This window comes from Achroia grisella, unplaced genomic scaffold (genome assembly GCF_030625045.1).
Source record: "Achroia grisella isolate CSIRO2021 unplaced genomic scaffold, CSIRO_AGI_Agris_v1 utg918, whole genome shotgun sequence".
NCBI classification, from domain to species: domain Eukaryota; kingdom Metazoa; phylum Arthropoda; class Insecta; order Lepidoptera; family Pyralidae; genus Achroia; species Achroia grisella.
In genome coordinates, this window is record NW_026713067.1 from 4,066,883 (window position 1) to 4,083,640 (window position 16,758).

Here is a 16,758-nt window from a genome sequence, read left to right on the forward strand (position 1 = left end):
TCCCTGATTCGATTTCTCGCACGGCACAAACATTTGTTTTATTTATTTACGAAAAAAAAATCTATGTATTTGTATTAGTTATCTAGTACCTATAACACAAGCTTTAGCTAGCTTAACTTGGGTCTAAATGGCGCTGTGTGAATTGTCCTGAGATTATGATTATTAAAAAATAGCTTGAAATAGAATAGACAGATTTTGATGCATTTTTTCTGTTTGAAAGCTGACTTGATTGAGATTTTGATATTACCTGCCAATATCCTCGATCAGTGGGGGTTTTAATGGATGGAACAATTATTGTAGATATTTTTATTCCTTCTAAAATAAAACTATCTATAAGTACAAGTATATTTAAAATCTATTAACTTTTTACAAGTTTCTTTCCATGAAAAAGTAAAACAATTATATATTATTTAAATTTGTATTCATTTCATACAACTTTGAAATTTATATAACAATAAACAATTACTGATTTCAGTAACTTATTACAAATGTCTTCTTCTATAATTATCTCTGGCAAATCTAGCGCCAAACTTAAGTCCCTCCCAAGTTTCGAAGGCAGCCTGTTCAATGAAATCAGGATCAACAAGGAAACCTTCCAACCCTCCAATTCCTCTGTAAGCAGGCAGTTCATACGTATACGTTAGAGGTATACCCCTATGTAAAGCATAGTCACTTGCTATACCAGAAGCGGCATATAACACGGAGTGCACGTTGCACTGTGTAATCAATTTTTGATGGCCATTTAACATTATTTATTTCCTGGGCCATACCGACTGCTACCAAGTTTATTAAAAGAGCATTAGGCGGTAATGAACCTATACCCCAACCATATAAGATTAAACTGCCGTGACTATGGATGTCAACGAAGAGTTCGATCCGAGATCCGAAAGCATCTAAAATACTTTGGACATTTCTGGTTTCCGGTTCTGAGAAAGGTGCTCCGCCGTGGAAGGTTTCAGAACAAACATTGGTACTGGATGCGTTGCTCCAGAAGATGTCGAAATTTCTGTTCAGGTCTACACCAAAGCAGGAGTCGCCATCTTCGTAGCCAGTGGCTAGGTTCTTCCTCCAGAAACGAAACTGCAAATATAAATGTTTATTGAGAACTATATTATTTGTTTTCCATCAATTTTTCTCCTTCACAATTATTTCAGATCGAGAGCCAGAGTTCTATTATTTGAAATAGTGGAATTCTATTTTGGCTTCGTGAAATTCTACTGTTACATTATTTCAAATTGATATAGCTTTCATCTTATTGTCCTCCATTGGTGCCTTGCTAGCATAAACTCTGGATGTAGGAGGATACATCATTCCATCATCCATTAAAAATAACATTGGCTGTACACCTACAATAAAATAGTTAGATATAAAAAAAATCAAACTTACCTCGCTGTGAGTGAATTCATATCCATCAGGATTGACAATCGGCATGATGATCCAATCAATATCCTCTACCAAGTCGTGTTCAGTGACATTAAGTACGAGGCTTTCAATGGCGTATAGGGATGCTGGAAGGGTGATCCACTCACGGGCGTGAAGAACCTATTCCAGGTATACTATTGGTTTGCTTGTATCCTAAAAACAATGCAATGCTATTTAGCAGTTTGTATTGACACAAAATCCTAAATATGTAATGTTGAACATTTATTTAGACGCAACACGAAAGTTTCATGCCCTTTCTGCTTGCGATGAGTCTACTTTCCGAATTAACGGCAGAGTTAAAGAAATATATATGACTTCCCGCGGTTTCAGCGAAGTTTATAGTCTATGTGATATTCTGATGTATAAGCTATATTATTGAAAATTTAGATAAAATATAAATTTAGTAGTTTTTGCATGAAAGAGTAACAAACATCCAGCCATCCATCCATCCACACTCACAAATTTCAGCGCTTATAATATATAAGACTAAAGATAGTAAGAGTGTTCAAAAGTGCTTTATTAGGTTTATTTGCATTGCATTGAGATTATTTCTATTCTATTCATTATCATTATTACATATGTAAATATACATATAATCATAATTAAAAAGTTTATTACTAAGTCAAGTAAGTTTATCATAAGATTCTAATAATTTTAAACGTTTATGTTTAAGAGACATCTATTTATTTTTATGTACCAGTAATTGCAGTAACCAAAGTCAGTCATCAGGTCAGTCAGTCACGAGTCAGCAGATCATGAAATTGTGGGGCCCTGGCCTAAATCTACTTAGGGCCTACCCTATTTTTTAGTGGAGTAATATAATTCATATTACTCAACAAAAAAAAAATACACAAGTAAAAAACAAGCGACCAGAAATTCCCCGTTCCTTTCGATAGACGCGCACTATTGACATATGCAGTGTTGATTGATCTCAGGGTTGCCAAAGAATTTTTTTTTATATTATAAATATCATTTCAATGGGAACTGGGGGCCCTTTGTATCCTCGGGCCCTGGGCTGTAGCCCAAAAAGCCCTTAGGTAGATCCGTCCCTGGCCAAAGTCTAGATTCATATATATATGCGATAGTTGGTGCGTCAACCATGGTCTATGTATATGAAACACCACAGATATCATGATATCATAAATCAGGTAACCGGGGTACAGTGGACACCTCAATTTCACCACCAAGCAGCATGCTTTATAAACTGTTTCGGTCGTAGAGTGTAGATTAAGCAGTGACATTACAGGATAAGAGTCCTCTGGTATAGCAATACATAAGTATAAGCGATTCGAAAGGTGCTCTGTATTGGCAACATAGGAAATAGTATCATGGGTGTGACGTGATAACGTGATATCCTTAGTACTGTCCATAGAATAACCAACGGTGTTCGTCGCTTACCATCATTAGGTGGGCCGTTAGCTTCTTTGCAACCTATTACATAACTACTCATGAACTACTACTATGATATCATAATTTACCCTGTAATTTCACTGCCATACTGCAATCTCATCTTCAAAATTGGAAGACAACGTAATGTTAACATTATCTATTATATTTATACCGTGACAACTTCACGGTATACTTGTTGAGATCTTCAAATATTTGACGTCTCTGCCTTCAAAACTACTTCCAGCTGACGCCACAGTGACAATATCAGGGTATTGATTAGCCAAGTCAACCAGATATTGGTCTACCTGGAAATTATGGTACATTTATTAATGGTAACAATAACATATGTGATATTCCTAACAAGATTATGTCATTCTTGACCGGTATTAGATTAAAGATACGAGGGATTACTTGTATTATATAGTATAGTTTATATTTCGGTTTGTTGTGTATACAGGTATTTTATTATAATAAAAAAAATTGCAGCCATAATTCTTATAAAGTAATTAATAATGAAGAGCACAAGAATTAATCAGTATGTCTGCAGATGAAGCCATTTTTGTTTTTTATTTTCCCGCGCAAAAGTAATGCGCCACAGATGCTATTGCATAGCGTGCAGTCGCAGTAGGATGACGACCATGTTATAGCTGTATGCGATCTTTCTAAAGTCTTTTTTATTTTCTCGCGCAAAACGTAATGCGCCACAGATGCACAATATTGCACAGCGCGCGCAGTCGTAGCTGTATGCGATCTTTTTAAAAACTTTGTTACTTTCCCGCGCAAAACGTAATGACAGATGCACAATATGCACAGCGCGCATATGCCATAGCTGTATGCGATCTTTTTAAAAACTTTGTTATTTTCCCGCGCAAAACGTAATGCGCCACAGATGCACAATATTGCACAGCGCGCAGTCGCAGTAGGATGACGAGCATGCCATAGCTGTATGCGATCTTTTTAAAGTCTTTTTTATTTTCCCGCGCAAAACGTAATGCGCCACAGATGCACAATATTGCATGTCGCGCAGTTGCAGTAGGATGACGAGCGTGTCATAGCTGTATGTGCTATGTTACTACTAGTATGAATATTGACACAACTTTTTTTATTTTTATTATTGGTAACAAAAATATATGAAATATTCTGTCCAAAGATCTGCCATACCGGGATTACTAGTCAATCACTTGCCACGTTAGAAACTATTCGGCAAGATGGGGTAACTATAACAATAAATTTGATTTAGCCACAATCATATACAGGTCTTAAACTAAACTAACTAACTAAAACTAATCTGACATTATTAATAATAAACCAGGAGATTTCCACACAGCGCCATCTAGTCCCAAATTAACGAGAGGTTTTTCACCAAAGAAGATCTTTAGCTCATTCGCATGAACAAACCAAGATCGTTATAAAAATTTGATAAAAAAAATGTTTCATATTTACTGTAATAATAGAGTAAGCCAAGTACATTGGAGGGGTTTTTCAAGAAGGGTATATTAAGGTTTCTTAAGGGTCGGCAAAGCGCACGTGACACCCCTGGTGTTTCAGGCGTCCATAGGAGACGGTAACTGTTTACCATCAGATGGGCAATATGCTTGTTTGCCATCATAGTAGCATAAATAAAGTATTGCTATCTCGCTTGGGTAAGGGAAGATGCAACGTCTCTTAATAGAGACAGAACGAATACTCAAGAATACCTACATAGTACATGACTAGGCTTTATAATACATCTTAACCATTTAAGAAGTTCAACCGGGAGAATACTACTCACACGTTGCTGTGGCAATAGAGATGTAAGCTATCCTATCTTTCAAGTTGGATCAAATTGCACGCAATATGCAAATCAAATTTGTAATCGGTCCAGTAGTTTAGGATTCCAACGGGTACAAACAACGTGATACTAATCATTACATAGTATAAAACCAAATCGCTGTCGCTGTCTGTCCTTATGTATGTTTAAATCTTAAAAACTACGCAACGGAGTTTGAGGCGGTTTTTTTTAATAGATAGATAGATAATGATTCTAGAGGAAAGTTTATATATATTCAATACATGTACAGTACACCCGTGTGAATACGGGGTGTGAAGCTAGTTTATATATATAAAGATAAAAAAAACATTGACCTGTTCGAGGCTCGGGGTCCAAAATATTGATCCAGAACTAAACCAAATAATGATTAATTGAATGACCACAATATATAAAATAAATATAATTTAACTCACAATGCTGTAATTATGAATGGTGTCAAAAGATAGTCCAAGCCTTGGGAATGGACTTTTTCTCGATGGGGCCGCCAACTTTTCATCTTCAAGAAGTAGTTGTCTGTAACAATAATTTATTCCTTCATAAATGAAAAACGGCCTCGGTGGTCTAGCGGTTTAGCTTTACGTCGGGTGGTCGCGGGTTCAATTCCTCCCACGGTTGAAACATTTGTATTTATTCTGTTAGGGTAAAACCCTATTATTATTAAATAGGGTTATTAAATTTAAGGTTTATTAAATCTAATCGCCATCTAGTCTCAAGTAAAGCAAAGCTTGTAATATGGTTTCTTGACAACTGATATAAACATTTAGAACACTTTTTTCTTTCTAAATACATAGGAAACAGATCAATACAAATAATCATACTCATGAATACAAATATTTGAACTATGCTAGAAATCGAACTCGTGTCCATCGAAAAGTATGGCAGTGTGCTAAACCGTTATACCACTGCCATTATTAAAGATTTATTGTAAATAATGACGTGATCTCTTCATGTATATAGTTGACATAAACTGCTATTTTAGTTTAAAAAATATTGAGATATTTACTAAGACTTACTCTCTGACATTTTCAGTAACAACTCTGTATTCTATTCCCAAAGAAGAAAGTTGGTTTTGGATGTACTCCTTCTGGTCTTTTGGTACTAGGACTTGACCTGATCTTCCTGGTATAACATGGGTCAGGATATCGATCTGGACGCTGTTTTCCAATTGGCTGATGAGTTTGGCTTGTTCCACATCGGTCACTGTAACTTCATAAACTGCGTAACTGGAATAACAAGTATCATTATCATCATCATTAATGCTACGTTTACATTCAGCCGCTTCCCCTGCCACTCGCGCTGCCGGAAATATTGCCGGGCGACAACTGAGCGAGAGGGCTGAATGTAAAAACACGCTACCACTCGCGCTGCCAGTCCTTTGACTCGCGCACGAAAAACCGACAATCGAGGGAGCGCCGGGCAGCGCGAGTGGCAGCGCCAATGGCATGGGAAGTGTTTCCACTCTCGCGCTGCTCACTTCCGTGATCACTTAGGGAAGTGTTATGCCCAATTTACACTCAGCCAGAGTGCGCCCCTATAACATAGTATAAAACAAAGTTGCTGTCGCTGTCTGTCCCTGTGTATGCTTAAATCTTTAAAACTACGCAGCGGTTTTTGAAGCGGTTTTTTTTAATAGGTAGAGCGATTCAAGAGGATGGTTTATATATATAATACATGTACATCCGTGCGAATCCTAATCTATACTAATCGAAGAATTGTAGTTTATAATATTTTTTTACTTATACTTGTGAGTATGGATGTGTGATGTATAATGACACGAATTACGTTTTGCTAATAAGATTTTTATTGTAACAAGATACAAACAGTTCATCGTCTGGATATGTACTTTTGTAATAGACCACATTTCCGTTACCGGCATTACCAAAAACACATTTCTAATGTACAGAGTAATTATTCTCAACTTCATAGATTACAAGACTAATCTGTGGAAACAGTACAGACATATATGCACTTTCTAACGTGTCACATATTCATTTGGGGTTTACAATTTCCAAGAGTTACAAGTTACTCTTTCACGCAAAAACTACTGAACGGATTTTAATGAAACTTTACAGTAATATAGCTTATACATTAGAATAGCATGTAGGCTATATTTTTTATTTAAATTTAAGGTGAAACCGCGAGCATAGCTAGTAAATACATATTTTTGTTATCTTCCTCTACTGGTGCCCAATCAGAGCACCGTTAGCGTAGACGGATGCACCGTTCCATTCATCATCTGCTTCTTCCTTATCCCATTTATTTGTGGTCGGCGTAATATGTTTTTCTCTTCCATTCATCTCTGTTCGCAGTCATCCCGTTATTTACTCCCTTTCTCACCATATCATCTTTCACACAGTCCATCCATCTCTTTTTCGGTCTTCTTCTACCCTTATAACCATCCACATTCATATGTAACACCGTCCTTAGGATATGATCTTCATTCTTATGCATTACATGCCCATACCACGATAGACGATTACTCTTTAACCTCTCCGACACCGGCGCTACTTTCATACTTCCTCTGATGTATTCATTCTTTATCTTGTCTATCCTCGTCACACCACACATCCATCTCAACATTCGCATTTCAGTTGCATGCAGTCGTCTCTCATCCGTCGCCTTTACACCACACCATTCCATTATCATCCATAAATATACATAATATACATAGAAATTACATAGACCGATACAAATAATCATATTCATGGATAAAGTGTGAATCGTGCGAGGAATCGAACCCACAACCATCAGAATTAAGGCGGTGTGCTAAACCGAACGTTACTTAGTTATAAACAAAACAATTACCCTTCATATTGCTCATGTTTGGCAAATACCAGCAAGAAAGACAGAGTCACTAAAAATAATGACTTCAGCATTATGATCAAATGTCCTTGATCACTTTCAGAGAACAAATGTACAGAAAACCATACACGCACTTTTATTGTAATCCATTTTATCAATATAAGTAGATACAACTTAACCTACTTTGTATTAATCATTTATTATTAATCATAATCTAATTCCACACAGATATAAAAACATAATCTTTGTTTTGAGTGACTATTTTATGCCTATTTTGTGATTTGAAGGAAATTCTTGCAATAAAGGAAAATCTTTAGCGTATGCCTATGGCTTCGTTATAGTACAGAAGAAGAGGCACATAAAGAGGGCCAACCGGAACCACTGTGGTACTGCACTCACGAGGCCCAACTTCGTGTTGCGTGCTGCTATACCGACCACGGCAATGTACCTGTCCCGCCTACACTACGCCACTAAGGAGCAGGACATTGTCGACTACATACGGACCAAAAGTAACCTAACATTGAGGGTCACCATAACACGCGTTTCAAGGCGTTTGTGACTCGAGTTCCCAGCTGCTGACCACCTTCATGAAGGAGGACTACTGGCCGAAGGGTGTGGTGTATCGGCGCTACCCTGGTAAATTGCCGTAATCAGTGCTGTGAACACATAGACAATTTACATTTATTTTAATATCATTCATATGTATCATTCATATGTAAGGTTATTCATAATAAATTAAAATCTCTATTAAAAATAGGGGTTGGTGATAGAAGGGTAAAAATGTAGGGGTATATGTATTTTTAATTCATATGTCATGAGGTAGCCAGCAGCTTGTTGGAAATTCCACTTAAATAAAAATAAGCAGTTTATCTATCTAAATATATATAACTCAAAGGTGACTGACATAGTGATCTATCAACGCACAGCCCAAACCACTGGACGGATCGGGCTGAAATTTGGCATGCAGGTAGACGTTATAACGTAGGCATCCGCTAAGAAAGGATTTTGATAAATTCCACCCCTAAGGGGATAAAATGGGGGATGAAAGTTTGTATGAAACTTTGTCAATTTTAAACCGATCGGGCTGAGACTTTGCATGCATAAAGCTACTATGACGTAGGCATCCCCTAAGAAAGTAAATAAAAGTAAAGCATATACCTAATTAATAATAATACTTCTTAACGAGAGCGAAGCAGCGGGCAAAAGCTAGTATTCATACATAATTCAAAATATGCGTTGCAGAACAAAATTTATTTAAAAGAGCAACACGCAAATATTGTCTCTCGTCACAAGAACGTGCACGTTCTTGTGACGAGTTTGCTTTCGGAATGAGCACTAGAATAAAAAAAATATTGTATGACTATTCAAAAGTGCTCATATTAAGTTTGAATAAAGATAATTTCTAGTTCTACAACTTTGTTTTAAAACAATTAGGAAATGACTATATAGCAAACATGGGATTAGAAGTATTAAAAAACAGTGTGAAAAGGCTCATTAAATGAAAAATTTATGGGTAGAATTTCTTACCCGTTGTTCTCAATTAAATTAATTATCCAAACTGGATTGTAGGGTATTTTTTTTAAGCGCATAAATGACAAAATTTTTGATAAAAATGTCGCGCATGTGTAAATGATTTAGACTTTGTTTTTGTTATAGAAACGGTCTTAAAAATAATAAATAATATTAAAAACAAAACAGTGTATAAATGAGATATTGTATAAATTTTTAAGTCAATCCATGGACTGACGATTTGATTGATGTAAAAAAATATTTTAATTACTTGTTAACTTTCTTACCAGTTCTTCTCAACTGAAGAAGCCGACTAAACTACTACGACCGATGGATCAATAATTATAATAAAATTGATGTGGCTGAGTGGTTAAAAATGTACTGTATAAATAACTAGCTACACGCCCGGCTTCGCCCGGGTGTACATGTATTATGTATATAAACCTTCCTCTAGAATCACTCTATCTATTAAAATAACCGCTTCAAAATTTGCGTAGTTTTAAAGATTTAAGCATACATAGGGACGGACAGACAGCGACAGCGACTTTGTTTTATACTATGTAATGATGAACTTGAACTTACCGACCTTCGAGTCTTAAAAACACAAACATACTAAATATGATTCCTTATATGTACATATTACAATAATCTCTTAATGCGTCAAAATCCTTATTTAAAAAACTAATTTTGTTAATACTAAATATATATTTATCACATAATCTTAGACATTTTGATGGATATTAGATATAATTAATGATTCAGTACTACTTGGAAGTTGTACTAAATACATTGTTTTTGAGTTTTAGATTTAATTCGAGCGTGGTTGTTGAAGAGCTATGAAGGCTTTGGTGGTAATATTTCTATTTGTGGTTGTTTATGCAAAACATGAACAGTACGAGGGGTTAGTCGTTTTTTTTTTAAACTTATAAACAGACTTTTTTAGAATACTCAAGGTCAAAATTCTGAACAACGCTTATTTACTAGAGCAACACGCTTTCTTGCTCATTCTTCTTGTGATCAGTTTGCGTTCCAAGTTTGTTTTTTAAATTTATAAACAGATCTCTTCACAATAAAGATCGTAATTCTTAATAACACTTATTTACTAGAGCAACACTCTTTCTTGCTCATTCTTCTTATGATTAGATTTCGTTCCAAATTTTCTTTTCTAATTTATAAACAGATCTCTTCACAATACAGTTCGTAATTCTTAACAACACCTATTTAACAGAGCAACAAGCTTTTTGCTCATTCTTCTTGTGATCGGTGTGCGTTCCAAATGTGTGGTAGAATAAAAAATATGATTATTCCAAAGTGCTTATATTAAGTACATATATTCGAATAATTTCTATGTCATTGTTACATGGACTACAATATGTTCAGCAGATTATCTAAAGGCATGCAAATTATATTGTGATATATTATAGATATCATAAAATAGTTTCTTTGTTATACGATGGGATATGCTTTTTCCTCTGCGTGAGTACCTTTGTCTGCCTATTTCAACCACCAAGCAGGATGCTTTATATATTTATTTCGTTGAAGTACTCTTGTAGTGGTAACATACAAATAGTATCTGTCTACGGCTTGGAGTTCCGGTCTGCGCTCCTCACAAATGTCCCTGTGGCAGTGATGTCGACAAACTAGGACATCACGGACTGTCATGCCAAAAAAGTGCAGCCCGTTTCTCGAGACATGCCGCACTTAACGATATCATACGCCGGTCCCTTGCCACTGTCAACGTACCAAGTCTACTTGAGCCGACTGGTATTGCAAGAGACGATGGTAAGAGACCGGACGGTATGAGTTTGACTCCATGGAAGATGGGCCTGGTGCTGGTATGGGATGCAACCTGTGCAGACACGCTGGCCCATCCCATGTACATGGAACCAAAAAAAAAAAAAAACTGGCTGAAAAAGCCAAAACATGTAAATACAGGGGTATAGGCTCCGAATATGATTTTGTCCCATTCGGTGTCGAGACCCTTGGTCCGTGGGGTCCTAGCGCTATAAGACTTTTCAAAGAAATAAAGAAAAGGTTAGTCGACATCACAGAAGACCGAAGAGCTGGCAGCTACCTTGGACAAAGAATTAGTCTAGCTATTCAAAGAGGGAACGCTGCCAGTATCTTCGGAACGTTGCCTAAAGGGACCCCTTTTAATAATATATTTTAGTCATCATATTATATATTTTTTTAAGCTTTTTAATTTTAGGTTCTTAGTTGTACAATTAGGTTATGTAAATATACATGTAGTAAAAAACGGTTATTTCTATATATTTTAAGGTTTAGTTACTATAATAGTATCATAGGTGTCACATAATATGATGATTTTCGTGGTGCTATTTATTTATATAGGCGATTGTTACAGCTTACCATCAGGTTGATTGTCATTAAAGTACATAAAAATAGGATATATGACTTGAACTTCAATTTAATAATATGTATAAATATATGTATATACTTTCTAAATTTTACGTTTTTTTAGTTTATTTGTGATAATTGGGTAGATGATAAATAAATAAAATTATGTGCAGCTATATACCCTTCGCATGTCTACGTTTGTTGCAACTATATAAACGTTTTATGTGTATATTTTTTAAATTTTATATCTATATTTAATTATGAAATTAATAATTAATTAATGTTAGACTTAAAGTAGATAGTATTCCATAAAATAGTATTGTCTGCATGCAACGCCAATAGATGGCGCTGTAACAAAATTAAAACGCGCTAATGTTTCGTTTTATTGAAATATCATATGTTATTTGTAATATTCATTTTCTTGTATCTGTATGTAAATGTACAATATAATTGTATGAATAATGTATATTTAAGTGTTAACAGTTGTCGAAATAATATAGTTACTAGTTGTATCATAATAGGAATATCTTTACGAAAATTAAAGGTATTTATCTCATGCAACGTTTCTGTTGCACTTGCTGTGGTCACGAGCTGACTGAAGTACAGCAATATCAATGTCGGTAGGTGCCCGCAGGCCCCGTTCCACCCCGACCACACTTTTACACACACACGACACCGTCCTCGTCGGCAAAGACGACGACCTCAAACACACAATATCCCGCATTCAACCGGGCGCCTGCGCGCGCCAGGGCGCTCCACACCGGCGCCCCTCCGATCGATCCCCCGTCCAATTCAAACGGAGATCGAAATTACGACGGCCTGAGCCGAGGTTCGAACCCCTAGTGGTGCCCTCAGACTAAAGACGTATCCGTCGGGCAGGAGTTGGCCTTCAGCCGCTCCATAAGTCCTTCCGCGGGTTTGGAGTGCCATCTGCACTCGCCCCATAACGTCCGGTGAAGCTGTAAAGGCCAGCTACGGCCAACAGCAGTAGAGTAGTCCGAAAAAAAAAGCAGTTTTTTCAACTACCGTCACTAAAATTAACAATTAATGACCGCGATACAGCATACGTAGTAGAAACGTTGAGAGAGGTAAATACTTTTATTTGCCATCTTAAGCCCTGTACTATATTAATCATGTGATAAGTTGAAAGTAAATTTTTGTATTGTATTATCGTTTCTTTCTTCTTAGTGTATGTATCAACATTTTGAATCACGATGAATAATACGGCGCCATTCGTCGCGGACTGTAGCTTTCCGGGTACATTCGTAAACTGAGCACTTAGTTGCGGCCATGTATTATCGTAAATTAATATAATTTTTTGCTATGTTATTGGTTGTGATGATATATATTAAATATGAGAGTAAACTGATAAAATGTACTTGAGGTCGCTTCCACTGTCTGTTCTTTTAGATCTTTTAAATTACGCAACGGATTTTAATGCGATTGGAGTGATTCAAGAGAAAGCTTTATATGTATTACATTTTACATGCGAAGCCGGGTTGGGTAGATAATATATACTAAATAATGGTAAATTTAAGGAGAGGTGACACGGTTTATGCAGTGTTTAGTAGATAATATTCATATTTGTCTTACTGGCCTTAATTGCATTGAGGTATCTAGGTAACTGTGTCCCATATAATTGAATATAATAAAGAAAATGAGTAAATTTTTTTACAGATGGAAGTCGTACTATATAGGTCCAAAAACACAAGAACAACTTCAAGCAATAGGTAGTTTAGCTGAGGAATTTGAATTGGATGTTCTTGCCTATGCTAATTTGGAACGTGAGGGTGTTGTACTAGTGAAGCCAGAATACCAAGATGGATTTATCAAGGCTTTGGAAGAAAGGGACTTTGCATATAAGATCCACTCTGCTGATGTGAAGCAGTAAGTACAGTATAAAATCCACGACTTTGGGGCTGTAGCGGTTTGGTTCATCACGTTACTTCCGATGGTCGCGGATTCGAATCCGAGGAATCGATTTCTCTCAATATACAAATATTGATATCGACAAGTTTGGTTGTTTGTTATCTACGTAATTAAGATGTATTATGTATGTATTTACAAAAAAGCAAATATTGTTATTACTTGTCTAGTACCCACAAGCTAGCTTGGGACTAGATAATAATATAATTATAATAATCTCAGGACAATTCATACGATACCATCTAAACCCAAGTTAAGCTACCTAGAACTTGTGTTATGGGTACTAGACAACTGATATAAATAAACTGATTTTTTATTCGTAAATACATACATATTATACTTAGAAATCACCCAGACCAAACAGTCATACACATGAATACAAATATTTGTACGAGGAATCAAACCGCGACCATTGGAGATAAGGTAATTTGCTAAACCTATGACGTCAAATGACGACTCGTAGTTTCGAAATTACTGCGCCACCTATTCATTACTTTTGTGGGGTTAAAATCTAACCTATATGATATCTAAACTAAACTAACCTACATGATATTGAAACCTTCAATAAAAGAGCGTCTTAAAAGGCCGGCAACGCTCTTACAATTCCCTTGGTGTTACGGGTGCTCATGGACAGCGGTAATCACTTACCATAAGGCGCGGCGCAAGGTCATTGAGCTCCAATGCTATAATAAAATATACATTTTCAGATCTCTTGAATATGATGACATAGCAATTGAGAACAGAAGAAAGGAAAATCTGGCCCGGAATGGCAGAGAATTACCATATGATAATTACCAAGAATTAGAAGTGGTAAGCATAGATAAGACAAATATAAATCTGAGGTAAGGTTGGATGTAGTTGTATTGTAAACTTCTTGCAATGATAAAAAATAAAATGTGTTTTATAATAATTTGATCGTGATAATTGAAAGTATTTTATTACCATATACGAAAATAGACGTAAGAGTTGATGTGAGTATAGTTGCCATATTAAAAATATATATAACTAGTATTGCCAAAAATCTAATGAAATAATTAAAAGTAATAAATATTAATGCTATAAAATTATAAAAAAGTAAATAACGGTAAATTAGGCGCCTTGATATTTAGTTATAATTTACCTTAGCAAGAAATAAAAGCCTTAACAATCTTTAAATCAAATGCCAAAGCATATAATTTTATAGACGTTTTAAATTTATATAAAGGTAATTGTAAAATTTTGTATTCATTCCCATAAAAAATCTATTGAGTTAGTTCACATTATAGTGGTACTATGCCATAGCATTATCTGGTAGCGGGTTTGGCTATTATGAATCGTTTTTAAACTTGAATCAATAACTAACTATATCACTAAAGTAATTAGTCTTCATCAGGATGTGAAAGAACGCCTCGACAGTTTATTAGATGCAAAAGATCTGCATTTTACGTGAGACATTACGCATTATTTATTCTAGATTGAAGATTACCTCCGTCACGTTGCCAGTCGTTATGCAGATAAAGCTACTTTAGTTTCTGGTGCTGATTCCTTCGAAGGTCGACCTATATATTATCTGAAAATCTCTACCACCAATTTCGAGGATACCAGCAAGCCAGTAATATTTATTGATGCGGGCATTCATGCAAGAGAATGGATTTCTCCTCCAACAGTCACATGGGCTATACATAAACTTCTAGAAGATGTCACTGAGCCTGATCTCCTGGAGCGGTTTGATTGGATCCTGATACCTGTTGTAAACCCTGATGGATACAAATTCACTTTTACAGATGTAAGTATTACAAGAATTTCAATCACATGATATTAGAAAGACTATATGGTTTACCACCGTGTAACTTCCGACGGTCGCGAGGTCGATTTCGAGTTTGACTTTCGCACGAATCACATTTGCGCTTATGTGTAGAATTGTTTGTATTACTCTAGATGTTTTCTATGTATATTATGTATGTATTTAAAAATGTATTTCAGTATTACCATCAATTGTTGGGTACTACCCATAACACAATCTCTGCTCAGTTTGGGCTGAATGACGACGATCGATACCTCCGAAAAAAGGAGAGGAAATGTATTCTTACCTGTTAGCATTTTCTTGTCACAAAAATGAAGTTACACATGCAAAGTGTACTTTATGATTATTAACCAGTAAAATTAATGCTATCGAAAATGATTAATTTTCTTGGTGTAACAGATTACAAATGATAGATGATTAAAATGGTGCGTACTAAAAAAATAAAGTACAATAAATAGTAATATAGAAATAGGTATAATAATCTTTATTTAAAAAATACAGTCTTTTGAATAGTCATATTTTTTATTTTATAACTCATTCGCGATACTTATTTATCTCGTTTCAGACTCGTTTCTGGCGCAAAACTCGTTCTATTGATCAAAATGTAACATGCCCAGGAGTAGACGGCAACCGCAACTACGATTTCTACTGGAACACAGTTGGCACTAGCAACAATTCTTGTGCTGACACATTCGCTGGCAGTCGACCATTCTCTGAGATCGAAACTAGAGTCGTCGATAGCCTTCTTAATGAGTATCTCGATAGAATCGCTCTGTATTTGACCATGCATAGCTATGGGAGCATGATACTTTACTCATGGGGCCATAATGGTACTCTTTCTGACAACGCTATAAATTTGCATATAGTTGGTATTGCAATGGCTGAAGAAATCCTCGTTCATTCCTTACCCCATTTCCCTACATATTTAGTAGGTAATGCAGTGCTCGTTATTGGATATGCAGCATCTGGAGCATCTGAAGACTACGCCCATTCTATTGGCATCCCATTGGCGTATACTTACGAGCTGCCTGGTCTATCTGGAGGTCTTAATGGATTCCATTTAGACCCGAGATACATTGAACAGGTGTCTCGTGAAACTTGGGAAGGTATAGCAGTTGGTGCAAGAATAGCTGGCGATTTATTTGTTAAAAAATAAACATTAAAATATTTTTTTTTGTAAAATTTATATTCTATAATGTTAATTACAAAATTGAAAAACTAAATTCTTATGTTAATTATTGATATATCACTTATCCATGTACCAAACTTTGACATCGATCATCTACACATCTTGTTGCTATTTTGGATATACGCAGAATTTCTGAATGCAATTGATTACGTTTAATTTACTCCCACTTCCTGGAAACAACCATCTTTAGTTATCTCTAATGATTTTAATAGGAGTTCAAATTTGTTACCGACAAAAATTCCATTTTTGATACCATCAAACGTATTGCTTAAATTTTTGTATTACAGAACAAATTCTAAATATGTTGAATAAGTATTATATTAAAGAAGTTAGAAGTAGTTTATACTATTGACGAGAGGCTAAATCATCGTACAGGGCAGTTAAAGTCTTAGTAATAATAAAAACTATTTGACGACCAGAATATTTAAGTACTTTGTTGATACAAATCTTATTTTGGAAAAAGTATAAATGAGTAAGTATTTCACAGTCTCATTAAACTGGTAATCATTAGCAAACTCTTTCTAATTGCATAATAGAAGGAAATAGAAGGTGTAGAAATAATGTACGATG

At 35.5% G+C, this 16,758-nt stretch overlaps 1 protein-coding gene and 1 pseudogene across 1 annotated transcript; one reads left to right on the forward strand and one right to left on the reverse strand.

The window, feature by feature from the left end:
- Positions 1 to 482: 482 nt before the first annotated feature.
- Positions 483 to 7,497, reverse strand: LOC131854001 (carboxypeptidase B-like; annotated as a pseudogene).
- A 2,271-nt stretch (positions 7,498 to 9,768) lies between these two features.
- On the forward strand, positions 9,769 to 16,155 carry LOC131853943 (carboxypeptidase B-like). The gene is made up of 5 exons (XM_059205034.1): positions 9,769 to 9,833; positions 12,968 to 13,177; positions 13,924 to 14,026; positions 14,670 to 14,981; positions 15,565 to 16,155. Exons 1-5 carry the CDS (start codon positions 9,769 to 9,771, stop codon positions 16,153 to 16,155), a joined length of 1,281 nt encoding a protein of 426 aa, XP_059061017.1.
- Positions 16,156 to 16,758: the final 603 nt, after the last annotated feature.

Coding starts and splice junctions, on each gene's coding strand:
- LOC131853943 (XM_059205034.1), top strand. CDS start 9,769: ATGAAGGCTTTGGTGGTAATATTTCTATTTGTGGTTGTTTATGCAAAA. Junction 9,834..12,967: donor AAACATGAACAGTACGAGGG/GTTAGTCGTTTT, acceptor ATTTTTTTACAG/ATGGAAGTCGTACTATATAG. Junction 14,027..14,669: donor ATTACCAAGAATTAGAAGTG/GTAAGCATAGAT, acceptor TATTTATTCTAG/ATTGAAGATTACCTCCGTCA.